The sequence below is a fragment of the Rhinolophus sinicus genome, linkage group LG07 (genome assembly GCF_036562045.2).
Source record: "Rhinolophus sinicus isolate RSC01 linkage group LG07, ASM3656204v1, whole genome shotgun sequence".
In the NCBI taxonomy this organism is placed as follows: domain Eukaryota; kingdom Metazoa; phylum Chordata; class Mammalia; order Chiroptera; family Rhinolophidae; genus Rhinolophus; species Rhinolophus sinicus.
Window position 1 is genome coordinate 23,870,538 of NC_133757.1, and position 27,036 is coordinate 23,897,573.

The window sequence follows — 27,036 nt, forward strand, 5'->3', positions numbered from 1 at the left end:
TGGCGCGTCATTGGCCGAAGGGAATTTGGTGCCACCTCGTCCTGCGGTTTCCATTGGCTCCGCGCAATCTGCTGTTCCCTCTGCCGCGAGCTCCTCGCTCCCCCTCCCACCCCTTTCTCCTCGGCTTCTCTATCACCGGCCACGGGGCCTGGGTTCGGCACCCCGCGGCCTTGGAGGCGTTCGGGAGCTTTCTCTCCGGGATACCGAGAGGTCCCAGTTCGGGAATGGGGAGAGGGTACCAGCCCAGGACTGGCCCCCGGGCACTTCGCGAATGGATGGGCATTGGGGAAGTTTCACAGGAAACAGTAGAGAAGACACGGGGGTGACCAGTACACACAACTCCATCCTGCCTTCCGATTGCTAGAGACGTGTGGGAAGGGAGACGTGGCTTTAAACCTGGGGTCGGGATCACAGGGGGACTGGTGAAGCCGGCCGCCCTCCCTAGCGAGCGCTGGGGGCTCGGCCACTGCGGAACAATGGCTCTGCCCCGCCCACCACTTCCGCGATGCTAACCAGAGACCGCTGAACCGGCCAGGTCTCGGGGCGGGCCGCGGCACGTCCATCCACATATGTGTAGACCTGCACGCGCGCAGGATGTTCAGCCACGAGGCACGCCCATCGGGGTCGTTCACCGTCAGGCACCAGTGGGCGATCCCATCCCTATGCCCACGCCTCCAGAATGTGTGCGGGATCTTTTGGAGATGCTTCAGATTGTCAGGTTGTAATTCTCAAATCTCCGTGGAAAAAAAAGCAGGAAGCACAGATATATGCTTTCACCCAGAAGCAGGAGAAAGGGCTACGTGGAACAAGAATAGCTAACAGGTATGGAATTGTTACTGCAAGCCAATTCAGCAGAATTGTTTTATTTCATCCTTACTGTAACCCTATAAGGTGGGCAGTCCATTATTCCCTTCTGAAGATGAAGAAAGTGAGATATGGAGAGATTAAATAACTCACCTATGGTCACAGCAGCCAGCAAGTGTTGGAGCTGGGAGCTGAGCCCAAAAATGTGTCGCTGGAGCCCAAACTCTTCCGACCCAGAACCCTGGGTCCTTGAGATGCTCTGACCTCGCTGACCTATCCCTTATGCCCCCTGTCTTTTCTGGGCCTATGGGAGCCTTACCATGAGAGTAAGTTGAGAACTAGGCAGGCTATGCATTCTCCCAGCTCCCTTCCATACCCATGCCTCTCCAAATACTTTCCCAGGATCCTTCTTCTGGAAAGAGGAGAAAATAAGGACTTGTGTGCCAATAGTTGGCTTCTCAGGAAGAGAGGCCTCTGGGATTGTCTGGCAGGAAGACTAGGGAGCTCTTTGCTGGCCACTGGACCCAGGGTCAGGCCAACTCTGGCCAGTCACCAGGCACCTCCATTCCAATCCTGACTCCTTGTCTAGTGCAGAAGTTTTGAATGAGACTAGATGTTTTCAGAAATGCTTAGTTTGTGGAAGAGAACTCTATGTAATGCTAATCCTTTTCCGGCTCTTTCTGCAATGTCTGGTTTTTAATTTATCAACTACAGGGCGACTCTGCAAGGGAGGAGACTGAGGGTTTCTTTTGGGGTGTACCTTTAATTGTGGCTGAAGGTGGCTTTACCATTGAGACCAGTTTTCTTTCGCTTTAACTGCCTGAGTATATTTGACCTTGTTTCCTCCAGACTCTGGACTTCATCGGGGAACAATCTGAAAAATCAGGGTTCCTTGGAAACTGCCTTCCTTGCCACTTAAACTCCGATAGATATTACTGCTGGCATTACTTAGTGCTGGCATTATTACTTAGGCCAGGTGCTAGATCATTCATTTCCTGCCAGAGAAAGGGGAGGATTGCCAAGACAAAAATGCAGAAGAGTACTTTATTCCTCTCTAAAAACAAGACGCTACCCTGTGGCGCAACCTTTGGGAGTCTAGGTAAGGTCTAGATTAGGGAGAGAGTTTCAGAGAGAAATGTCAGAGCCCATCTCATTGCTGATAATTGTCATACAAGGGTGACTGGTTCCATAGCTTGGGCTTATTCCCTGAAGTTCGTCCAGGGCATATCACGTGGCTATGAGTGTGTCACCAATTACTTTAAAACTCTCAGGAGTGTGCTACTGCCCTCAACATATGGCTGCATGGTAGAAGTATTATTATGGAAAAAGCATGAGTTTTGATATCAAAACGTATTAGGTCAATGGCAACTTAGAAGTTATAAATAAGTAGGGTATCAATACTTGTATCTAATAGAGTTTATATATTGATTAAGAAGATTTAGTACATAAATGGAAAGTACAAAGTATGTTTGGGAGATGGAGACTGGAGCTATAAACCTTCCTCTATGAAAAGAGGCACAAGGTACCACAGCAGTTTTTAAACTTCATTTTGATTCCTCAACTCAAGAAAGCAAGAAAAAAACAGACCCTCTTTAGCCTTCTTATGTAACTAAGTTGTCAATAGCAAGAAGTCACAGAAAATAGTCTCCCTGTTCATTCAGCCCGTCTCAAGTGTTCCTGGATCTGGCTATTATAGGCGAGGAATTGTTCATATGCAAAACAGGGTTGGGAATGCAAATCTACACTTGGAAAAGTTCTCTGGTTCACCCCCATTTCTCTGGGTGTCCTGGTACTCTGAGCCTGGAAATCCTGAGGCTCTTCTCCAGCACAGCCCAGTAACATGATGGACCCTGAGGGGTGTTTTAATGCAGCGATTTGCCAGAATTATAATTGCTCCTCAGCCATACCCTTGGGAAATTGTCACTGCTTTTGACATGAACCTGATGAAAACATAATTTAGTATTGAATGATACAGCGTGTCTATTTCAGCCACCACTCCCTGCTCCTTTATTAGCATAAAATATTTAGAGGTGCTTTTACTGGAAAAAGAAAAAAAAACTACCTTAAAATAATCAAACGACAATATTTTTATTCTGTTTTCTTAACTGGGAATTTGTTTCCCCTTAGAGCAGATATCACCTCCATTCTGCAGGCCCTCGTCACAACTATGGCTTTCAAGGGACAATGGTAAAATCAACACACTGCCTTGGATTCTAAGTGTGTTTCTTGGTCAAGGGGCCCTAGTCCAGCAAAATAAATTGTCCTAACAATTATCACAGCAAAAATTAATAGCCATTATATATAACGGGCTTAGACTGATAAACTTAGCTGAAACTCAAAATGATAAAGGAGCAAATGAAACTGAATGGGCACCTCAGAAGAGAAGGCATAGATGGCAAACAGACACTTGAAAGCTGTTTAACTTTACTAATTACTCAATACAAAATAATAAGATGTAATTTGTCCCTACCAAAGACTTGAGAATAATCAAGTCTTTGGTAGGAGGATAAACTGAGTCACAAACATATTCTCCATAGCATTACTTATAATATTAAAAATAATGTTATAATACATAATATTACAAAAAAACTATAAGCTATGATACAGTTTTATTCAGCTAACATCAAAAAAAATATTGTGTAAGAAGCATTTCTAATGACATGGGAAAGTGTTCATACTATAATGTTAACACGGTAGGACATAAACTTATCTATTTATGTGACCACAGCTATGCAAAACAATATTGTAAAAGGGAGGGGAAAAAAAGGAAGTATTAGGCTGAGATTTTCATTCTGAAATTACTTCTAACTGGGCAATTTACTTTGTTCTGTGAGCTTCGATTTCCTTATTTGTATAATAATATGAGGATAATATTTGTTTTGAAAAATAATATGCTCACAGGATGTAAAGTACAACGTAGGGAGTATAGCCAATAATATTGTAATAAATACGTATAGTGTCAGATGGGTGATCTAGACTTCTCGGGGTGATCACTTCATAAGTTATACGAATATAAATGTCTAATCACTATGTTTTGCACCTGAAACTAATATTATATTGCATGTCAACTGTAATTGAGCAAATTTTTTGAAGGATCACCTCTAAAAAACCCAAAATGGTTGTGAATATTAAATAATGTATTATGATTAATACACTATTGGATACATAGTAAGTTGCAATTACAGTATTCAAAGTGCTCCATGACTTGACCCTGAACTTCCTGTTTCAGCTTTAATTCTCACTACCTGCTTGGTATAACTTACACCTTCATCAAACTGCACTTTTACTGATTTCTAAATAAGCTCCAGCTTCCCACCTTTTGCTCAGCTTCAACTCTGTCAAAATATTACTCATTCTTCAAGGACAAATTCAAGCTCTGTCCCTTTCTTAAAGCCTCCCCTGATTCTCACCGCTGTTGGAATAGACTCTCTCTCATCTGGGGCCTCCACAGACCTAACTCCATCATTTATGGCACTTCTTACACAGATTTAAAAATAATTACCTACATGTATCTTATTTCTCCTATCAAACTTCAAGCTCCTTGAGACAGGGCCCCTGCTGCCAAAATTGGTGAATTTAGAAAGATCCCGGAAACAAAATCAATATAAAAAATTATTCTATTCTATATACTATTAAAGAACAATCGGAGAACGAAATTTAAAACATACTGTTTGTGGGCTGGCCCGGTGGCTCAGGCGGTTGGAGCTCTGTGCTCCTAACTCCCGAAGGCTGCCGGTTCAATTCCCACATGGGCCAGTGGGCTCTCAACCACAAGGTTGCCGGTTCAACTCCTCAAGTCCCACAAGGGATGGTGGGCAGCACCCCCTGCAACTAAAATTGAACAGGGCACCTTGAGCTGAGCTGCCGCTGAGCTCCCGGATGGCTCAGTTGGTTGGAGTGCGTCCTCTCAACCACAAGGTTGCTGGTTCTACTCCCGCAAGGGATGGTGGGCTGCCAGCGTCCCCTGCAACTAGCAACGGGCAACTGGACCTGGAGCTGAGCTGCACCCTCCACAACTAAGACTGAAAGGACAATAACTTGAAGCTGAACGGCACCCTCCACAACTAAGATTGAAAAGACAACAACTTGACTTGGAAAAAAGTCCTGGAAGTACACACTGTTCCCTGATAAAGTCCTGTTCCCCTTCCCCAATAAAATCTTAAAAGAAAACAACCCAAAAACACACACAAAAAAACACATACTGTGTAATAGCATCAAAAATATCAAATACAAAGGAATAGATCTAATAAAATATGCAGAATATCTACACTGAAAACTACAAAACATTGCTGAAAGAAGTTTTGAAATTCTTTTTTTTAAATTTATTGGGGTGACAATTGTTAGTAAGGTTATGAAATTCTTAAAGAAATGGAGACATACCATGTTCATGGTGAGAGGACTCAATGTTGATCTTTAGATTAATTTAATCCCTATAAAAATACAACAGTTTTTTTTTTTTGAGGAAATAGACAAGCTGATTCTAAAATTGAAGTGGAAATTCAAAGGGTCTAGAATAGCCAAAACGATTTTGAAAAAGACAAAGTTGGAGGGATTAAAGTATTTTATTTCAAGACTTACTACAAAGTTAGAATAGTCAAGATAGTGTGGCGTTAAAAAAAAGTGGACACAAATAGATTAATGAAACAAATTAGAAATTTCAGAAATACATCAACACATATATGGTTAACTGATTTTTTACAAAGGTCTCAGGTCAGTACAATTTAGAGGGGAAAGTCTCCTTAACAAATATTTCTGGAATAATTGTTATCTATATAGAATAAACAAATTTTAACCTCTAACTCACTCTATACACAAATATTAATTTGAGAGTAGTCATAGCTAAATGTAAAACTTACAACCATAAAGCTTCTATCTAAAACCACAGAAAAATATCTTTGTGACCTTGAGGTAGGCAAAGATTCTTTGGATAGCACACAAAAGCAATAACCATAGAAAAAAAATTGACAAATTAGACTTCTTGGAAGTTCAAGTTTTCTACTATCAAAAGGAACTATTAAGACAATAAGTAGACAAGCCAGAGAATGGGAACATGTATCATAGCACATAAAAAGATAAACATCTCAATAAAAAATGGCAAAAGTTTTGAATAGACAAAATAAACATATAAGAACAGCCAACAAGCACATGAAAAATTGCTCAACATCACTAGTCTTAGATATGAAACCCAAAACATACGCAACAAAAGAAAAAATAAATCAATTGGACTTCATCAAATTTTTAAAAATTTGTGCTTCAGAGGACATTATCAAGAAAGTGAAAAGACAATCAACAGAATGGGAGAAAATATTTGCGTATCATACATCTAATAAGCGACTTATATCTAGAACATATGAAGAACTCTTACAACTCAATAATAAAAGACAGTTTACCCAAATAAAAGTTGAAAACATTTCTCCAAAGAAGATTCACAAATGGCCTATAAGCATATGAAAAGATGCTCAACAATGTTAGTCATTGGGGAAATGCAAGTCAAAACCAAAATCAGATACTTCATACCCATTAAGGATGGCTATATTCCAAAAGATAGATATTATAATATCAAGTGTTGGTGAGGATGTGGAAAAATTGGAACCCTCATACATTGGTGGAGGGAATGTAAAATAGTACAGCCACTTTTTAATAAAAAAAATTTTTTATTGGGGAATATTGGGGAACAGTGTGTTTTTCCAGGACCCATCAGCTCCAAGTCAAGTTGTTGTCCTTCAATCTAGTTGTGGAGGGCACAGCTCAGATCCAAGTCCAGTCCAGTTGCCGTTTTCAATCTTGGTTGCAGGGGGCGCAGCCTACCATCCCATGCGGGAATTGAACCAGCAACCTTGTTGTTAAGAGCTTGCCCTCTAACCAACTGAGCTGTCCGGCCACCCCACTGGCAGCTCAGGGGCAGTTCATTGTCTTCAATCTAGTTGTGGAGGGTGCAGCTTACTGGCCCATGTGGGAATTGAACTGGCAACCCTGTTGTTAAGAGCTCATGCTCTAATCAATTGAGCCATCCGGCTGCCCTGGTGCAGCCACTTTTGAAAAAAGTTTGGCAGCATCTCAAAAGGTTAAACATGGAGTTACTATTGTATCCAGTAATTCCACATCCAAGAGAAATGAAAACGTATGTCTACCGAAAACTTGTACACAAATATGTATATTAGCAGCATTATTTATAATAGCCAAAAAGTGGAAACAACCTAAATGTCCATTAACTGATTAAAGGATAAATAAGATGTGGCATATTTTTACAAAGGAATATTATTCAGCAATGAAAAAGAATGAAGTGCTAGTACATGCCACAACATAAATGAACCTTGAAAACATAACGCTAAGTGTAGGAAATCAGTCACAAAGGACCACGCATTATATGATTACATTTATATGAAATGTCCAGAATAGGGAAATCTATAGAAATGGAAAGTAGATTAGTGGTTACCTAAGGCTTGGAGGGGTTAATGGGGGAGGTCGAGGGAGTGGTGATGGCTAAGGAGTGCAGGGCTTCTTTATGGGGTAATGAAAACATTCTAAAAGTGATTGTGGTGATGGACACACATCTTTGTGAATATACTAAAAGCCACTGGATTGCTAATTTTAAATGTATAAATTACATAGTAGGTAAGTTATATCCAATAAGGCTATTAAAACGAAAACTGCAATAAGATATCACTGCACACTAGAATGACTAAGTTTAAAAAACCTGAGCAACTAAATGTCGGTGAGCATGGGGAACAATTGAAACTCTAGTGCATTGCTGGTGGAAGCATAAGATAGTACAATTACTTTGGAAACAATTTGGCAGTTTCTTATAACATTAAACATCTGTCTATTCTAAGATCCAGTGATTCCACTCCTAGGAATTTCCTCAAGTGAAATAAAAATGTATGTCCACAAAAAGACTTGTACAAGAAGATTCACTGCAGCTTCATTTATTATAGCCTCAAATGGGAAACATCCCAAAGGTTCGCCAATAGGAAAACAGATAAACAATGCCCGGAATAGTCACGTAATGAACACTCAGAATCAGAATGAACTACAAATACATGCAATAACACGGATGATTCTCAAAAACATGCTCACCTAAGAAGTTAGACACCAAAAGTACATACTGACTGATTCCCTTTGTATGAATCCAGTAACAGGAAAAACTATTGTGTATCGAGAGACGTCAGATGTGGTTGCCCAGGGTAGGGCGACTTCATTTGGAAGGGGACCTGAGGAAAGATTTTGGTGATTGAAATGTCCTGTATCTTGTTTTGGGTGCTGGTTACTTGAATATATACAATTGTCAAGATTCATTAGACTGAACACTTATGATCTGCACATTTTATTTTACCTCAACTTAACTAGGAAGGGTTGAGAACAAGAGTATGAGCCCAGGAAAAGGAGTCCTAAAATTTGTTTGCTTCATTCATTCATTCGTTCATTTGAAATACAATAAATATTTATTGAGCCCCTACTATAGAGCAGACACTATTCTGGGAGCTGAGGACACACTGGTAAGTCCCATGTTCTCTCCTTCGCGGAGCTTACTTGCTGATGGGAGAGACAATTAACAAAGTGAACACATGTGAATATAATGTAAGGTGTAGGAAAAAAAGGATAAGATTTAGAGTACAGTGTTCTACTAAATGCAGAAACTTTGCAGATTCTGGGCGTCATCTTTGCTCAAGAGGAACCCAAAGCTCATTTATTTTATAAATTGCTGTTCACTTGCCCTATACGCCTGGTGCTCCAGTGTTTGTGCCTAATAATTCTCCTCAGTGAGTTCCCACTTGGCTGTAACTTTTCTACCTCCCCTTTGGGGCACAAATTATGGTAATCAGGACTTGCCCTTCGGAATGTTTCCAGGGCAAGACCCAGAGTCCTCATCAGGCGAGGTTGATTTCTAGAGTGCAGTTAGTTTGCTTGTAAGGGACAGCCTTAAGGCAGAGTTCGCCAGAGGGGCTGAGTGTCTTCACCTGGCCTCTCACCCTATCCTGACCTCTATAAGGAGTGAGAGTCTTTCTAAGGAATTCTGTGGCCTTGCTCTGACTTGATTTTGCTTCCCCTTGGTTTTCCCTCACAGATGGGAAATCAGTCTTGCTCCGGTCTCCTGGGGGCTTGGATGAGAGCTACTGTGATAGGCTTTCTGTATGTAAGTGACCTTTATCCCAGGAAATCATGTGGTTCTCATGAATGCCTGCTTATGATCTACAGGCCCCAGCATTGGGCACTCCCTTTTCTCTTTTCTTGACAGCTATCCCCAACACCTGTGCTATTGCATTGATCAGACCTGTCTCATCTGACTTGACCTGACAGGCGGGAGGACAGTTCAAGGTATTCTCCTCCTCTTCCCACTGCTAAGAAGGCAAAGATGTTTATTGTCCTGTCAAAATTTCCTCCCCACAAAGAAAGGCTATGAGCCCAAACAGGTCACTGCCAAGAGAGGTGAGAGAGAGAGAGAGTGTTATGCCTCTGGAATGGGAAGGCACTTCTCAGAGAGGCATCAGCCCTCGCCCTCCCCTTGTGTGGGGGCCTCTCTTTAATGACCTCACCGCTCCAAGCATGGCTTGGGTTTTCCACTCTAAGCACCCCAGCGAATGTGCTGTCGACTTCCCTGGGAAACCATGATCTCTCTAAAGGGGCGTCATCCTGGTGTAGGGAGAGAGGCCCATTCCCAGAGCTTTCAGATGGAAGCAGACTTGTGGGGCATATTGTTCCTTCTCTCTTTCTCATCTCCCATGGCCGTGAATCACTCTTGCTTACAAAATCAGCTCCTATGTCTGTCACGTTATTCCCTCTTATTGACCTGAGCTGGCCTGGGCAAGGGTTTTGAAATGTATGGGTACATTCAGTTTGTTAGCGTCTCTCTGATTCTGGATTCACGTTAAAGTCCCAAGAATCCTGGGCATTAATATATTGATTGACACTGCATTGTTTTGTGGTTCACAAAAGTCACACCCTTTGTAGGTTTCAGTTTCTTTCCCGATGTTACAGTAGGCAAGGGGGTGACACAGTAGCTGACTGTGCTCAGGAAATTAGCTGACACTTGGGAGGATGGAAAATAACAAGATTCCAGAGCCTGTTTATTTTTCTTCTAACTCTAGTCCCAGCTTCATCTCTGACTTTCTCTTTCAATGCTTTGTCCCTCAGTTTCTCTTCTGTGAAATGGGGGCAAGCTGACTTCAGTTACCATGTACTTCCCTCCCAGATGGGAAATCAGTCTTGCTCTGGTCTCCTAGAAGTTTGGGGGAAAGGATGAGAGCCACTGTGATCGGCTTTCTGTATGTAAGTGACCTTTATCCCAGGAAATCATGTGGTTCTCATGAATGCCTGCTTATGACCTACAGGCCTCAGCATTGGGCACTCCCTTTTCTCTTTTCTTGACACATTTAGGGAGAGGGAGCTTGGGGACACATGCCTGGGATATGGCACAATAATAGATTGCAGAAAGAAAGAGGGAGATAGAATTGCAGCTCGGGGGTGGGGGCTACTCTGTGTAATGCCTACCTTGAAGGTCTGTGACTGTCCCCAGCCAGATGTCAAAAGATGTTCACAGATCTTCACGTAACGTGGCTAGCCCACTTGACATACCCTCCTTTTGCCCTCGGCTTCCTGCAAGGAGAGGCCAGCCATAACCATAAGGCTCTGAGCCTTGGAGAGGTAAGGCTTACAGGAGGACCAGCTGTGAGCCCCAGAGCTGCTCAGGGACCTGGGCCATCTCCTGCCACAGCTGCCCTCCAGGCTCTGTTCTTCCTTACCTTCTCTTTGCTCACTCGCTTACACTCGTTGACACCGATCTAGGCCCAACTTGGGGTGTACATAAGTACATATAACATATGCCCTTGGCCTGAGGTCCTAGCCCATGAGTAACAGAATCTATGTCTATCTCCTCTGCTGTCACTTCAGTCCCTCCAGATCCTGAGATTAAAATGTCACTTTGCTCAAATGAAAAAAGCACACTGAGACAAATGGGATCCAACCACCCCATATATCTCTTCATCCACACTGCCGGTGTCATCATGGTGTCAGAGCAGAAGGCCAGAGCTGCACAAACTGTCCTCGCAATCCTGAACGCAGGGTTTCCCTTGGGACAGAGGGACACATGAACCAGGGATGGAAGCCAGCTCCCAAGTCTGGGCCAGCATCTGTCCCAGCCAGTTCTGTGTGCTGAGAGAAGGGGGCAGGACCTTCCCAGGCTGTGGGCTCTTTCTTGTCCTGTGGTCCAAGCTGAGTCACAGGCAGGAGAGCCAGTGTGATTGGACTCCCCTCCTCCTGCCCAGAGGAGAGAGAACCAGGCTGGTCTGCCCTTATGGAGCCCATCTGGGCAACCCTGGCTTCTGGAGAAGATTGAGTGAAATGGGATGGGGCCCCCACATCTCCATGAGTGTTTTGGTTCACTCATTCAGCAAATATTTGTGGAACACCCCATGGACCCAGGCACAGTGGGAAGTGCTAAGTAAGTCCTGACCTTGGGAGTTCAGCATAGTGGAGGAGATCCTTATGATGGTGGATGATGGAGCTTAGTACAGGGTGCTATGGACTCCAGAGGAGAGGCACACAATACCAGCTTGAGAGAATCAGGGAAGACTGCCTGGAGGAGGTGGCAGTGCTAAGTCCCAAGAGGCTGTTAGGATGTAGATATGGAGAAAGGCAGTTGAGAAGTTTAGAGGCCCAGAAGAAGGAAAGAGACTCCAAGCTGATATGCCACTGACTAGGACCCTGGACCACGGCTCCTCCTGGGCCCTCGGCTGCAGAGACAGTGTAGCAGGTCTTCTGCTGAGTGACCCTGGACAAGAAGGGGCCAATGCACTTGTTGAGCCAGCTCCCTGTGTTACCACACTGTCGTAGAGCTATGACCTACCTGTCTCTGCAGCCCTTGGCCGCCAGGTTCTCCCATCAAGCACAGGACATGGGTGCACGCACACACATACTTGCACGTCCTGGTGTACGTGCCAGAGGAGGGGCTTCTACCAGGTTATTACCACCTATATCTGGGACCTGGGGGGTGTCTGCAGGTCAGACAGTCAGTATGAGTGTGAACAGTGAATATCTTGGGGCAGAGTGTATGACCCAGGGGGCAGGTGAGACCTGGAGACAAAAGTCTTGGGACCAGGGCCAGGCTGGAGATTTCTGTGGTAGCCTGACCTCACATAGGAAATCTTTCCCTAGCCAGGGAAGTCAGCCCCCCACCAGAGTAGTCCATCTAGGATGGACATACAGAGACGGCAAGCAGGTACAGGCCCAGGGCCTCCAACAACAGGTAAATGCGCTGAAAGGAAAGTCTTTCTTGCTCTGACTCTGCCTTGGAGCCAAAGTGGGGAGAGGAGAGGCCTGGCCCCATCCTTGCCTTTGTGGTCAGAGAGGTATGCCCCCATTTGCTTTCTGTAGTTGCTAAGAGTGCCCTTAGGGAGGTCACATATCCTCCAGAAGTCCAAACCAGGGCCTCCCTCTCTCCCATTTGTGAAAGATATTGGACCTTAGCTAATCCTAGCCCTTCACCCCCTCACTCTGGTTTCCTCCTCCCCTCTTTCCCTCCCTACCAGCAGGCCCCTGCCAGAACTCTCCCCTTTCCCCCAAGGCAACCTTTCCCCAGTCAATCTAGCCTGATGCACTTGGGGAGCACAGGCAGTCCACATTCCCCTGGCCTTCCTTTTGCCTGACAGTAACCTTTCCAAGCTTATGTCACCCCTGCTTTGCACTAACACAATGGCTGAGCCAGGCTCAGCAGGGTTGCAAGGTCCAGAGGGCAGCTGGCTGTGTCCTGAGCCAAGCTTCCTTCTGTGTCCCCACCCCTCCCACCCCCTCCAGCATTTCCCGGGCCAAGAGTCTGTTGCTGTCCCATTCTGTCCCTCTGAGCCAATGTATCCACCTGGGGATTGAGTGTTGACTGGGCCCTCCTCGTGTCCAGGGGAAAGTCAATTCCCTCGCTGCTCTGTGGGAGGGAGAATGGAGCCAGAGTTCTGGGCCCGCCCCTGGGGAGCTCACAGATTTCTAAAAGAAACAGGACAAAGCACAATAGCTAACTGGGCAGGATAGTATCTGATGATGACAGAGTTTAAACAGACCATATTAAGTGGGGTACTGGTTCCAGGAAGGTAGCGGGGCCCTTCCTTATAGAGGAGCCCCTAGAATTGTTTAGGGGAAGAGAATGGGCTTGAAACATTTGTTTAGCTTTTTTTTTAGTGTCTACTTATGTGTACTTATGTACTTTGACAGTATTAGCATTTACCCACATATGTATACTTCTCTTGCAAGGCTCAGAAAAGTTGTACCAGTGTGGAGTTATTGGAGTAAGGGACGATGTGGTGGGCATGTGTGGAGACGGAGTCCCACACCCCCCGTGACACCCTGCGTGACAGCATGTATCAGGTACATCTGCAAGGAATGTGGCAGGTACTTCATGGATTTTGTCTAGCAAGTAGTTCTTTCCAAGCACAGAAACAAACATGCTAAGCAGAGAATGGGAAGGAAACTGGTGGTTCCTGCTCCCCTCGGTCCTCCCAGGTTCTGCCAACTGCCCCACGGGCCTATCCAGCCTCCATAAACCCTGGAACCTATGGTCCTGGCTCCTGGGCAATTGACAGCCTGGAAGGCCCCGCTGGGTCACCCAGAGGCGTCTTCCTTCTACTCTGCTTCCTACCTCCACCTTTCTTCTCCATCGCTCCCTACCCAAGAGAGAAAGGGGGAAATCCCTCAGCTTCACCTAAGATGTAAAATAATGACATCTAAGGTGAAAAGTAATGTCATCATGGTGGATTTCCAGGCTATTTGTCTGCTGTTGCCACACTAGGGATTAACTGGGTTCCCTTCTAAAGCCCAGAGTTATTTCCTTCTATTTCCCCAGGAGACTCTGGGTCTGCAATGTCATCTGGCCCAGACATGCTCTTGCAGAACCTTTGGTTTCCCCATGTCAGAGCCAGCTACATTCATCCCGTCCCTCCCAAGCCTGTCTTTCAGCCAAGAACCAGCCAGGGGGAAAGAGGAGACATGGCAGGCTGTCAGCTCCAAGGACATCAGGGAGGCCCACAGGGGCTCTGACCCAGTCATGCCCTGTCAGGCCAGGCAGCCAGCAGTATCCTCCCCTAACATCCTCTGTCATGGTCTCTGCTCCCGCTCCCCACAGAAGCACGCAGGACATGGTGAGGCCAAAAAGGAACACCCACGGAGCCATAGATAGGGGAGTCATATCCCTATATTCTCAATAGCGGCTGCTCGAGACACAATAGCAAACATCCACCAGTACCCCAACAAGGGGTCTTCCTGCACCCCAGTCTCGCTGGCAGCCAGGCGAGACATAGGAAGCAGGAGCCACACAATCCACAACCTGCCGTCCGCTTCTCTGCCAACCAACCCACCCCTTGCTAACTGCAATCCGCGCCTGCCAGCTCATGCATGGCAGTTATATCAGTGTCCAATGGCTAACTGGTTACAGCTGATAGCCAACTAGTAACAGCTGATGACCATCTACTACCCGAGCCAGCACCTTTCCATGTGAGGCTGAGAGTCTGGAAACTGCTCTCTGGGACTCTGTCCCCACACCCTCCTTACCAAACCTCTCCTTCCCCGAGACAAATGCCAGCTTTTCCTTCCCGACCCCCAAGAGCTACCTGGCCCTCTGGACTACCTGGCAAATCTATGATTGCCCTATTATGTACTTGGCATTGGCTGAGGTCAGAACTTGGTGCCAAGGGAGGGTCATCTGAGATGGTGGGATTCCAGGAAAGGGATGGGGCCTGGTGCTGGCCAGCTTCCTGCCAGGGCAGGCTGGCACCTGGATCTGTGGGTCAGGGCTGAAGCCAACACCCAGCTAATTCCTTTACCTCCTTCACATTTCAGGGCTTATCAGCAAGTAGGAGCCAAAGGCAGAGTTATGGAAAAGGTAGGACTTGTTTTGGGAAGCTGTGTGCTCCTGGATTCACACCGGAGAGCAGAGGCAGGAATGGGAGGAGTCTGCTTCTGTGGTCACTGGGGTGGGGGTGGGGCTGGGGGTGAGGGAGGGGAATGGAAGCAGCACATGAGGCGAGAGGTGGGGATTGAATTGTCCCCCTCAGAGGTGGGGAACACAGGTGGCACTTGGTAGAGATTCCATCCTTCTCTACTGGAAGGTGTGGAGGCCACAGGAATGAGCCTCATCGACCTCAAACTACCAGTGGAATAACTGACCAAGAGCCCTCACCTGGGCCATACTTCCAGGTGAGCAAGCAACCTGGGAACTTCCACTTCCTAGGAGCCGCTCAGCCAATGATTGAGCTTAGCAGGGATACTAAGGTAGGCACCTTCCTGGGAGACACAGAACTCCCCTGATGGTTTATGTTGGCTCCCTGGAGGTCTTGGCAAACCTTTCTTAGACTAATTACGCTGCAGAAATCCACTCAATCTTCCTACCCTCTCTCCTTCACTCAGGCTCAGACTTACATCATAGTCTGACAGCTCTCTATGCCTTCCTTGGCTCCCTCCCCATTTTCTCTCATAGGTATTTTCACTTGCACCCTTATCCAGCCTTGATGTCTGCTTCTCAGAAGACTCGGATTAACACAGTAGGTTACTAGGCTTCCAGTGGCTTAGGACCTATTAGAAGGGCCAGACATGACCCTCTAGAGTTACCCAGAAGAAAAGAACAAGTAACAGAAAGGAGCTGGGGAGAAAACCGGTCTTTTGGTTGGGGACCCTCTGAAGGCACAGTCCTCCAAACTGGTTTTTTGGTTCTTTTACTGACAAGTCAGGGGTCCTGCTGCCACCTGGTGGCCACTATTGGCAAAGCACCTTTGCGGCTTCCCACTCTGTTCTGTGATTCAGCTCAAGAGAATGGGAGTGGAGAATTTGTTCTGGTGTTGGGTTCTTTCTCTCCTTCATTTATAGCATACGTTATAGGAATTGATTGCAAACTTTACATCCAAATGTTCCTCCTTTAAAATCAGCACCGTCGTTGGACATACCTATGAATATACTAAAAACCATTGAATCGTACACTTTCAATGGATGAATTATGTGGTATGTGAATTATATCTCAATAAAACTGTTTTTAAAAATTAGCTCTAAGAGGAGTTAGAATGAACTGAGGCTTTTAGAACATGAAAATGAGGATGGTTGGTTTCAGTTCCTTGGGGCACCCACAAACAGATAGGCAAGACGGTCACACAGTAGGTATTTAATAAATACTTAGTAAATTACTTATGCAGTTAAATGGAGCCACTACTTTCATTGCCTCACCACCCACCCTTTGACTTCTATACCCCACTCCTTTCAACCAGGCATCTATAGTCTTCTCACTTTCCAAAGTCACCTGAGAGAGTCTAGTCTAAACCTCCAAAACTTTTATCAGAACCCTTGACCTTTTAACACCATTTGGTACTGTTAATCTCCACCCCCTTCTTAAAATACTCTTCTGACTTTTGTGTCTTGAAAATCCACGGTTCTCCTCCTATTATGGCTCCTTTTTTTTTTTTTTTTTTTGGCTTCTCTTCCTTCTCCCAACTCTTTTCTCTTTCAATCCTTTGGCAACCTCAGCTGTTCCTGTGGCTCCAATAAACACTTCTAGCTACTTGATCCCATTGCTCTTTCCCCAGTCTTTATTACTCTCGCAGGCTCTGGCTCAAATTGCCCAATGGCCTCTCAGATTCCATCATCTGAGTGTCCCATTAACACTTTAGACTCAAACCTACTTAAAGCTGAATTTATCACCTTCCTGCTGAAACCTGCTGCTTTTGATCCTTCTTTCCCACCCTCTTTTAATAGCATCACTATCCTTTCAGTTGTCCAGGTTTGATACCTTAGATCTACCTTTGATTTCTCTCTCCCTTACACTGTACATCCAATCAGGTGCTCATCCTAGCAGGTTCTGTCTAAGAGACTTCTCGTATATTTTTCCATTCCTTTCTACTCTCATTTCACTACCATAATTCAGGCCTTCATTATCTGCCCCTAAACTAACACAACGACTGATTTCCTTGCTTCCAGTTTCCCCCTACACCAACCCATCCTATAGTCAGACGACTTTTCATAAAATATTCCTTTGATTTTATTACTCCGTTCAGAAGCTTTCTTTGTCTTTCTGTTGCCTAATGAATTAAATGTCTGGCATTTGAGGCCTTCCATATTTGCTCCTAACCCTCTTTTCAGGCTCACTTCCGGCTCACTTCCTATTCTCTAGACAAAATGGAATTGTTCTTCCAAAAGAGCACGCAATGTTCCTACCTGCCTGCCTTTGTACATGCTGCTGTCCCAGCATGGATGACACACAGGAAGTCGTTATCACTGTAGTCAGACAGACCTGATTCGAAAGCCTGATTCCACCATAAGCTATCTCTCTGATCCTCAGTTTCTCCACCTGTAAATGGAAATAATAAAAACCTACCCCATAGGGTGGTGTGAGAATTAACTGAGATAACGCACTGCCAAGTGTCTGGCATGGGGAGGTTAATAACTGGTAGTTATACTTTATCTGTCTCTTAAAATATTATCCATCCTTTAAAGTCCATCTCAATGCCATTGCCTTCAAAATTTCTTTTTCGACCTTCCCACTTTCAAACCCAATGACCTTCTTTCCTCCGAACCACTGTTAGATGCTATACTTCTCATTGTAGCTATTTTCATACTGGTCACACATACTTGTCACCCATATTCTTCCCCTAATCTCCAAGGAAATAGCAATTAAATCAAATTCGTGGAGCAAGTAGGTGATAAGTAAATCTATTGCATGACTGATTCACATGTCAAGAAATGAACTCTAATGATTTCTTGCTGACATGGAGAGCTAGGGTGGTGAAGGCAACCAGCCAGGAGGTACTCTGAGTCTGAGCTGAAAATGAACCTTAAGTTTTTATGAATGTAACTATGGCTTTTTAAAGCTAATCATTTTTCTGAATACAAAATACTCATAATCACAGAAAATAAACTACCAAATAAAATGTATCTGTAATCACACCATCCAGAGATACCCCTACTAAGTTTTATATTCTTTAATATTATTCTTTTTTTTCTATGCATCTAAGTATAATATACACATAAAATTTGGGTTCTGTAGATATATATGCCAGAATTTGTCACATAACGTGGTGAGCATTTTCTAATGACATTAAAGATTATTCAAAAATGTTAATTTCTGCACAATAACCCATCATGTGAATGTATCCTAACTTATTTAATTCTTTTTTTTTTATTGTTGGATATTTGAGCTGCTTCTTTTTCAGCTTTTTAAAATCTCTTATCAATTATGCTGATAGAAATGTCAGGATAGATTTCTAGATTTGGAATTATAGGGCCAACAGAATAAAAGAAAGTAAAGCTCTAGGTTCTGAATTCCTGTTCAGGAAATTAAAAAAATTTTTTTGAAGTATGATTGATCTTTATTGAGATTGACATGCAAAAAGCTGTACATATTTAATGTGCACAGTTGATGAGTTTGGAAATAAGTATACATCTATAAAACCATCATCTTAGGAAATTTTAAATCAATTTTCAGTTTCACCAGCTACTCTAGCTCTTATTCATTTCTGTCCCTTTTTCAGGTGTTAAGGAGATAACCCATTTCAGGAATGAATATGTGATTGGATTCCATGTCTTCAGAAAAATCTAATGCAAGCTTAGCTCAACTCACTTTCCAGTGACCCCAAGGGATAAAGATTACTGTAAGTCTTAACATTTCTCGCAATGTCGTAACTTTTCCTTGTTTGGTCTTTTAACTCTGTCTGTTTCCTTGTGCATATTTAGCATGAAGCATTTTTGAATCTCGGCACACCTTGTTTGCTGCAGAGACAAGAAAGGGGAGGAGAGGTACAAGTCAGTATATCATTTCTCATTAACCCCAGAAATTCAGTCTCCTGCCGTATATCCTTAAGCACCCTGGACTTCTCCCTTGCAGAACTTTTTATGGTTATAAATTATTTGTGTCTTTGTTTAGTGGCTGTCTTCTTCACCAGAATGTAAGTTTCACCAACATGTCAGTTTCTGGTGATGTTATTTGCTGCGTCATCCCTAGACGTAAGCATAGTCCCTACCATAGAGTTTGCATGCAGTCTCTGTGGAATGAATTATGACTGGAATGAGGATGCAGGATGGAAAAATATGTATCTCCTGTAAATGAGGCCCTCGGGCTGAGACAAGGAGGTGTCTTGGGTGATGGCCCTGAGGCTCTGACATGACGCCAGGGAATCTGCCTGGTGTTCCAATCTCCTGTCTTCACAGGCTCAGGACATTCAGTCAGTCACACCTCGTGTGACATTTGGTGAGTGGCTGCGAGGGAAAGCAGAGGCTTGGGTCCTCCTCCCCAAGCCTCTCTGTCATATAGCCCCTTTCTCTCTCGTACTTGTCTTTCTCTTCCCCTCCCCTTTCTTTCTAGTTTGGTGTTTCAAACTCACATGGAGCTCTTCCCTTCCCCGCTCCATGCCCTCAGCAAGTCGCCTGACTGACACCTCCCATCAGCTGCGGAACCCCGCTTGCCGCAGCTGGGGCTCTGTCTGGAAGCGGTCATGCTGATGGATTACTTCAGGACCACATGAGCACGAAATGTCTGGACAACACCCAGCAAGCGGACATGATCATGGCCGCAGACGCAAATTTCCAGACAGCTGAAGACTAGCTTCCCCATTTTTGTTGATGGCATCATCTGTCTCCCACCACCTGGGTGTGATTGGTTCCGTCCGCTTCTACAGAAGGCAGAGACAAATGGACATAGATGTTCAGGAGGGGCCTCTAGAAATGGGAGGAAAGCTGCGGGTCTCATACAAAAAGGTTTTCTTTGGGGAGATGGAAGATGCAGCATGTATTCCAGCAGGACTTGTGAAACGGGGAGGTGCTAAGAAGGAAGTAAAAGGCTAAAGTGAGTCATTTTGATGAAGTGGGTGGGTCACCTACAGCCTCTCTGTGAGGTCTGTGATGAAATAGAACAAAATGCCGTGTTCTTGGCTTCCTGAGCTGGGAGAGCTGCAATAGGACTTTATACACCCAAACCTTCCAATGGATGTGGCTCGTCCATTCTGATGTATTGAGAAGCTGGGGACTGTGGAGGCCCCTGGAGTAGTGCTGTGGTGTCTGTTATATAAACACAGGTAGGGGAGGACTCCCTTGGGCTCACCCTACTCAAGTCTGCTTGCTTGGTTCACCATGTTTGTTGCTGAAAACTTGGGCTACTCAAATTCCAGATGACTCTGGTGGTATATTGGTGAAGGTTAAGCTCTTCTATGCAGGGTTCTTTCTTATAGATAAGTGATTTCCAATTCTCCTGTTGAGGATCATTGCCAAAGTGAGCCACCGTTACTTATGGAGTGTGTCCTTTTATTTTTGTTTAGTGGGGGTGAAAAAGGTTGAGAGTCACTATGTGGAATGCAGAAGGTGGTTTGCAGCTTGCTTCTCCCCATAGAATCAGGACTGTAAGTCACTCGAGGATTCCTTCCTCTAGAATATGAGAGGTGCCTTATCCCTGGGGAACTTACGTATATGGAGAACTTATAGGGAGATGGGTCAGAGGTTTTTATCCTGCAGACTTTGATGTCTCTGGTCTCTTTCTCAGACCTAGTAGAGCTGAATAGCGATAGAAAAATCTGGCTAGGATGGGCATGGCGTGAGAGTGGAGGGCCCTGGTGGAGGAAATGGGGTAATCCTCTTCTCGATGTCTGTACTAGGAGAGCATGTGACCCAAAAATTTATCCCAGTGAAACACTGGGACCAATTCCCCAAGTGTGCTAAGAGGCATCATGAGTAAGAGGACGTTTGGCTTTGATGGGCAATGAGGCTTGTTATGTGATAATGTGCTTTCATTCCAGGACACGTATAATACTCTCCAGCTGAAAGGCCATCATTCCATTCCATTGGCATCAGCTGAAATGGAATGGGAGTGGACACAGAGAGTTATGGGACTCTTGTGCTTCTGGGAAATAGCAAGAGTCTTGACTGAATGCATCCACTTTAGACGTGAACTGCTGTGTATGAGGGGAATGCTCAAGGATGAATGCCATGGTAAGATAACTACGTTTGTTCCGTGCCTTAGAGTACACTGTTTATAAAGACTTCTATACTCTACTGTTTTAATCCTAAAACAGTCCTTAAGATCAGCAGGGCAGGCCTTATTATCAACACTCTGCAGATAGGTAAACTAAGTCACAAAAGGGACTTGGTCAGAGTCATATGGTTAGTAAATTGCTGAGCCAAGAGTTAAATCCAGTAGTTTTGGTCTCAAGTTCAAGCCTCTTCGGTTTAGTGAACTGATGATAAGAGGCAGCCTGAGCTACTGGACTCCCCTGAAAATGGTCATCCTCTTTAACAGGGTATGGGCACTCAAGAAAAGTCAAGTGCCATTTAGAAACTTGAGAGCATAAGGAACTGCTGGACACAAAATTATCAGGGGATCCCACTTGATTGCAACATTTGCAACTTCTTGAGTAAGACTAAACATCCTAGGAATGAAAAGCACCTTTTGAGAAAATTTCTCCAGTTATGTTGCATAACCTGTACTCCCAGGGTCATTATGGGTCGATCCACACATAGGGACAGTGCTCAAGGCTGAGCAGGGAAGGCAGTGTTTCCCAGGTAGGTGACTGTAAATAAAGCAATCCAGCTCTGGCCACCAGCTCTCAAAAGTGTGCGACCTGTCCTACTATGAACCTCCTTGAGTGCATCCAAAGCCTCGCTGATTGCAGGCCTCCCTCAGAAAACAAAATTACCCCGAAGGAACCAGAGACCATCTCCTGTTCTTCTCCCTGCTTCTCCAGACAATACCGCTAGCTTTCTGTTCATCACCCCTGTCCCAGTGTTCAGTTTTGCAAGCCAGGGGTCCTTTTGCAATTGTTTGAAAGTTTGTGGGTAAGAAACACAAGATCAGCTGATTTTACACAAAATGGTCAATCCTGGCATAGTTCCTCATTTTCAGTCTTCCCAAAGAAAACAAGCACTTTGGAATGTGTCTCACTAGCCAATAAAATGGAGAGAGGAAAATTCCTCCATCTAGAAAGACTCACAGAGAAGCCTTCATTCCGGCCCAGACCGAGTTAGTTCCCTCGGTAGTATCTGGGCTGGGGCAGGAGATCCATACAGCAGACTCCGTGGTAGGACAGCCACTGCTTTTTCAGCCCTGTCTCAGATGTTGGGGTACCCTTATTCATCCAGGAGCTGAGCCCAGCCCTGGGTTGTCTGGGGTCAGGATGTCTTTATGGCGACATTCGAGACTAGTGGCTTTCATCATGCTGCTGTTTTACTGAGTGTGAAAGTGGGCTTCACGCCAGGACAGCAATAGAGTAGCCAGATGGGAAGCCGGTTGGAGAAAAGTCAGCCCCCACTCCAGCCATCAAGGAAGATCGACCTTGTGGGGCCGGCCCTATTGTGGGCCACAGCACATGCCTGTAGGTAAGCCAGGGCAGGTGGTCAGAGGCTGCCACTGGGCATGGTCAGGGAGGTGCTGGGGGGCTCATGTCAGGCTTTTAATTCAGAGACCCGAGATTGGACAGAAAGCAGATTTGTCCTGATAGCTCTCCTATTTCCGTTCTGTGCTCACACTTAGACTTCTATGCTCACGACTAAGCAGAGCCATAAGATAAGGTTGTCAGCTGAGCTGGGTCCAGATATATCCTCTCCCCTTAAGGAGTCCCCAGACACACTGTCCTGTCCTTTGCTCTCTGACCCATCTGCCCAATCAGGGCTTAGCCTTTTCCCTAGGCTGAGCCCTAGCCCTTTAGGAGCACCTTTCTATCGGTATAGCTTACCCTTAAGCTATGAGATGGCAGACCTCAGAGAAAAGAATACAATATGGAATTCTGCAGACCTTCCTCCTTCCTTATCAGCACTCAGAGACCCTGTCCCTGAAGTATCTGAAACTGGAGGTCCTCCTGCCACGATCCTTTTTCTCCTGATATGGGGTGGAGTGAGGGAGAGGAGCCCCCTTCTCCATCCCACCAGGGGACAGCTCAAGGTGAGACATTAAAGGAGCCTCAGATGTTATTGGCTGAGCCTGGGAAGGAGGCAGCACTTCTCCGTTCACCGATCCTGGCCTTGGCCCCACCCCAATCCATGGCGGTCCTTTCAGGAGCTTTTAGTGGAAATGAGCTCAGACCCGCAATGGAGTCTGCCAGCCTCTCTCTTCTCCCAGCTCCTCCCATTTCTCTTTTATCACCTCTTCTGTCCAGCTCCACTCAGGACCATCCCTCCATCAGGCCCCATCTGCAAGCAGCCCTCTTCTCCCCCCCAGCATTCACCTCTGTCACCCCTCCTTCCTTCCATCCGCAGACTCCACTTCTTCCTTATGTTCCCTTCACTCCCCTCATCAAACCTCTGTGCCCCTCAGTTCCCTCCCACCCCTTTCTTCTTGTCCCCTAGGACTTGCACAAAGAGGGAGAGAAAGCCCCTGACAGGACTGACAGTCATTCCCTAGCCCTCTCCTCCTCATCGGCTCCCTCCCCCTGGCAGGCACAGATTCCCCTACAAAAGGCAGGAGGCAGAGGCGGTGTGAGACCAGCTGCTCTCAGACTCTCTTTGCCCTCTGCTGGCTAACCTGGGCTGGGCCTTTGCTCCCTCTTTCTCCAGGTGAAAGTGGGTACCTGACGTGCTGGGTGCCCTAGCTCATTCTCCATGAATTCTATAGAAAGTTCTGAGGGGCAGGAGCTGCAAAATCTGGGCAGCGGAGCCTGGGACAACCCTGCCTACAGTGGTCATTCTACCCCCCGAGGGGCACTGAGGATCTGCACCATCTCCAGTGCCGTGCCTCCCACGCCCGAGCCCAAGAAGCCTGAAGATGGACCCCAGGGGAAGGCTCACGGGATCCTGGTGTCCAGCTGCTGCCTCCAGATCAGTCGAAGCATCAGAGGTAGGGTTCTCCTGGGTTACGGGAGTCAGGAGACGGGTCACCAAAAGCTTTTAGGGTGGGGAATGTGGTCTGAAGAAGAGGTAACCTCTCCGTGTCTCTTTGGGGTTTGTGAATTGTCTGTGTCAGAGCTGCATGCCCCAGAACACAAAGGCCAGTCTAGCGGTCCCAGAGGTGGAGCCGGGCACTGTCATCACTTGGAGGCCCAGAAGGGTATGTGGGAGCCAGTTTGAGGGAGGACATGGAGTGATGATACGCTAGATTGCCCCACCTGGAACCCATGCCTCCCTTCCATGCCTTCATTCTCTATGACCCAGCACCTTCACCACGTCTACCTCAGGGACTTGGATGGAGGAGGGCAGGCATGGTTAGAGTAGCCAGATTCAGCCAAGGGATAAGGTGATGGATGGGTGAGGAAAGGGGCTAGGGTGGAATGGGACTAAAGTCCAGGGACTGATGGGTGGGGATAACTGAGAGGAACCCTGCTGTCGGGGATGCCGGGCTTCTCTCCACGGCCCCGTAGGACTTTGGGGAACAACCCTGACTGAGGACACTGCTGAGAACCGGGAACTTTATATCAAGACCACCCTGCGGGAGCTTTTGGTGTACATCGTGTTCCTGGTGGACATCTGTCTCTGTGAGTAACATCTGTCTCTGTGTATAGTACCATCTGTGAGAAGCACCTATGTGTACAACATCTGTGCACAGACTTCTGTGGGCAACATCTGTGGGCACATCATCCATCTGTGTGAGCAAGCTGTGTCCGGGCATCTTCATTTCAATAATCAAATTCTATTTGTTCCCTTTTCAGCTTAAGGTCTTTTGTTTAAAAGGAACTTGTCACTGAGTTTGGGAGAAGAAGGCAGGTTGTTAGAAAGCTGTTAATATAAGTTGCTCTTGAGCTACAAAGGGGAACTTATTTTTGAAGTTCAAGTTCCTGACACCTACTCAGCAGCCCCTGGTTTCTGTTGGCAAGTGGAAGTTTTTACCCTGCTGTAAAGCATGGAAGATCACTCCTTTCTGTTGGGAAAAAATAGTTTGGTGGGTTTCACACAAGGACTATACTATATCTGATCCATGTCTCTTTAGAGGCAGGAAGGAAAAGATTCAGCAAGTCTGAAAGCTCAGACAGCTGATGAAAGGGTTGAAGATGCAAATGGTGGAGAGGTGATACATGCAGTTCAGGCTCTTTCACGTGGGAGATCACCATGCCACAGGCATTGAGGGAAGCTAATCTGAAGCCCTGGCTTTAGACACAAACTGGGAAGGTTTGGTCTCTAAGTTGAGAGAAGCAAGATAGAGTAGTGAACCCTGAAAAGATAGAGTCAAAGAACTGTCGCTAATAATAGAGTTGGACTCAACGGATGCTATAAGGCCTTTGGATAAGGGTGCTTTGTACTCAGTTCATTACTTCTTTTAAAAACTTGCACAGCAAGTGAAGTTTGGCCAGTTTTATAGAGTTGTGTGTGTTGATTAAAGCTGTAGCTTGGACCATACAACTAAAGTGCCTCTATTACTAGGTGGCTGTATACACCACAGAAGGCTCTATTCTTTTTAGAATGCATGACTCTTTTGAAAGTAGAGTCTGAAGGCCTGATAACATCAGCGTGATGCAAAATTTCATCCTCTTTGTGAGTCAGCCACATTTGTATGAGCCCTCTAGGAAAACTGAGCAGAAAGCCCTTGCTTCTGGCTGTCCTCTGTTGGGACTCACTCTACCAGGACAGCGGGGGCAATTCTGAGTGTTTACCGTGGGCCATCAGCATGGACTGAAAGGCGTGCAGTGGGGAGCAACGGTCAACTCAGTGTGCATATTGTGGGGCCCATTTGTTTCCTTTCAGCAAACGACTGTCAGAAATTCATTTGTTGACATATTGATTTTTTTGTCTTCACCATCTGCTGGTAAGGAGTGTTCCTCTCCTTTTTCAGCCCATGACAGCAGCTGAAATCCACAGGCAGATCCTTGCTCTATAAATGACCTGAATGTCTGTATTTCCAGATTAGCCTTTGGAGAAATATTGGGAGGTTTCTAGCTGCCCAGAGTTATGGTGAATCATTTCTGACTGCTCTGTTTAGGGCTGGGAGGGGTGGAAGTTCTAGAAGCCTCAAAGTCCCATCCACCCATATTCTCCACTTTTTGAGAGTTCAATGCACTGCTCAGTGACACGTAGTCTGTGGCTTCCTAAAGTCTGAGTCATAGATTCAGTCTAATAAGTACAGAATTCTTGAGTGGCCAGGAGCTTTGGAGGTCATCTAGTTCAAGGAGACAGAAATCTCTTCTCTAAGATTCCTCCTGTGATGCTTTGTCAGGTGACCAACCAGCCCCATCCTGGAGAGTATCCATGGAGATTTCACTGTTTTATGGGGAACAGTTCTACTGTTGGGCAGCTCTGTTTTCTACCATCTATGGAGCCCCATCCTCTGTGCCAGATTTTGGATGGAAGGATACAGAGATAACTGATTCTTGGGCCCTTCATGGGCTCATTTACTTTTTAGAACTTTCTTCTCTTGAGACATTTACTTTCGTGTTACTCTCTGAAGCCCTAGTAGGTTCAAGGCCTGGCACTTCCAATTATCAGTTGTGTGATCTGGGGCAAGTTTGCTAACCTCTCTTAGCCTTGGATAACCATTGTAGCCATCTGACAACATTGTTATGAAGGTTAAATAAAATGTCCGACTAATGTACTTAGTGCCATGCCTAGCACATGATAAATAATACCTATTATTATTTATAACTCACAACAGACAGTGTCGTGAACACTACCAGTGATGGAAGGTAAGGGAGAATTAACCTGATACCTTTAAACCTCTGAAAACCTCCAATTCCTATGGAGTTGGGCTCTTAGTAAAGTCCTTGAAACCCTTAAACTACTTGAAGATGTGCCATTAAGTACCTGTGACTTGGAGAATTGAAGTCCCTGTCGCAAAGTACCAGCCCCCTCAAGAATTTTCATATGAAAGAGAGTTTGGAGAACTTCACATTCTGATGGTTCGTTCCTACAACATTTAGTTAAAGGGTACCAATACTAGTTTCCTAGCCCTCATTCTCTCTAGGCCTCTTCCTTTTTTCAGGCAAATCTTCAGGCAACATTGAGCCTTTGACATGGTCTCAGGAGGGCTACTTTGCCGCTCTCCAAGGTCCTGATCTCACTTTGCTGACATCTCAACATCCCCTCAGCCTTCCTGAACTCTTGCCATCTGCAACTAGACCATGCAGTCTAGCGAGGATGATATAGCCCCTAAGGGGATGGAAATAGTTTCTTTCAAAGGCAAACAAACAAACAAAAAACCCAAAACAAAACAAACTTTAGGTATTACAATAGTTTTTGGCTCTCCAAAGGGCCACAGTAAATAAGCAAATATAGGGTAATAATATTTAATTGGGGTAGAGAGGTTGATGAGAAAGAAAATGTCTAAAGAAGCTTCTGGGTTGGGTTATAATGCAAAAAAAGGTGAAGAAGCAC

General features: G+C 45.5%; 1 protein-coding gene across 25 annotated transcripts in view; it reads left to right on the forward strand.

The window, feature by feature from the left end:
• The window catches only part of PKD2L1 (polycystin 2 like 1, transient receptor potential cation channel), a 73,432-nt gene that overhangs the window by 21,190 nt on the left and 25,206 nt on the right, over nucleotides 1–27,036 (forward strand). For 2 of the 25 annotated variants that reach the window (XM_074339199.1, XM_074339211.1), the window contains 6 exons: nucleotides 14,623–14,665; nucleotides 18,294–18,413; nucleotides 18,496–20,739; nucleotides 23,296–23,575; nucleotides 23,702–23,785; nucleotides 24,096–24,209. In XM_074339199.1, the coding sequence (XP_074195300.1) occupies nucleotides 23,341–23,575; nucleotides 23,702–23,785; nucleotides 24,096–24,209 (433 nt within the window). In that variant the 5' untranslated portion in view covers nucleotides 14,623–14,665; nucleotides 18,294–18,413; nucleotides 18,496–20,739; nucleotides 23,296–23,340. Of the gene's footprint in view, nucleotides 1–59; nucleotides 823–8,869; nucleotides 8,939–9,040; nucleotides 9,121–13,041; nucleotides 13,180–14,622; nucleotides 14,666–14,958; nucleotides 14,980–15,028; nucleotides 15,055–18,293; nucleotides 18,414–18,495; nucleotides 20,740–21,747; nucleotides 22,123–23,295; nucleotides 23,576–23,701; nucleotides 23,786–24,095; nucleotides 24,210–27,036 lie in introns of those variants that run through there. The other 23 variants (XM_074339205.1, XM_074339212.1, XM_074339218.1 and 20 more) reach the window with 21 other exon arrangements.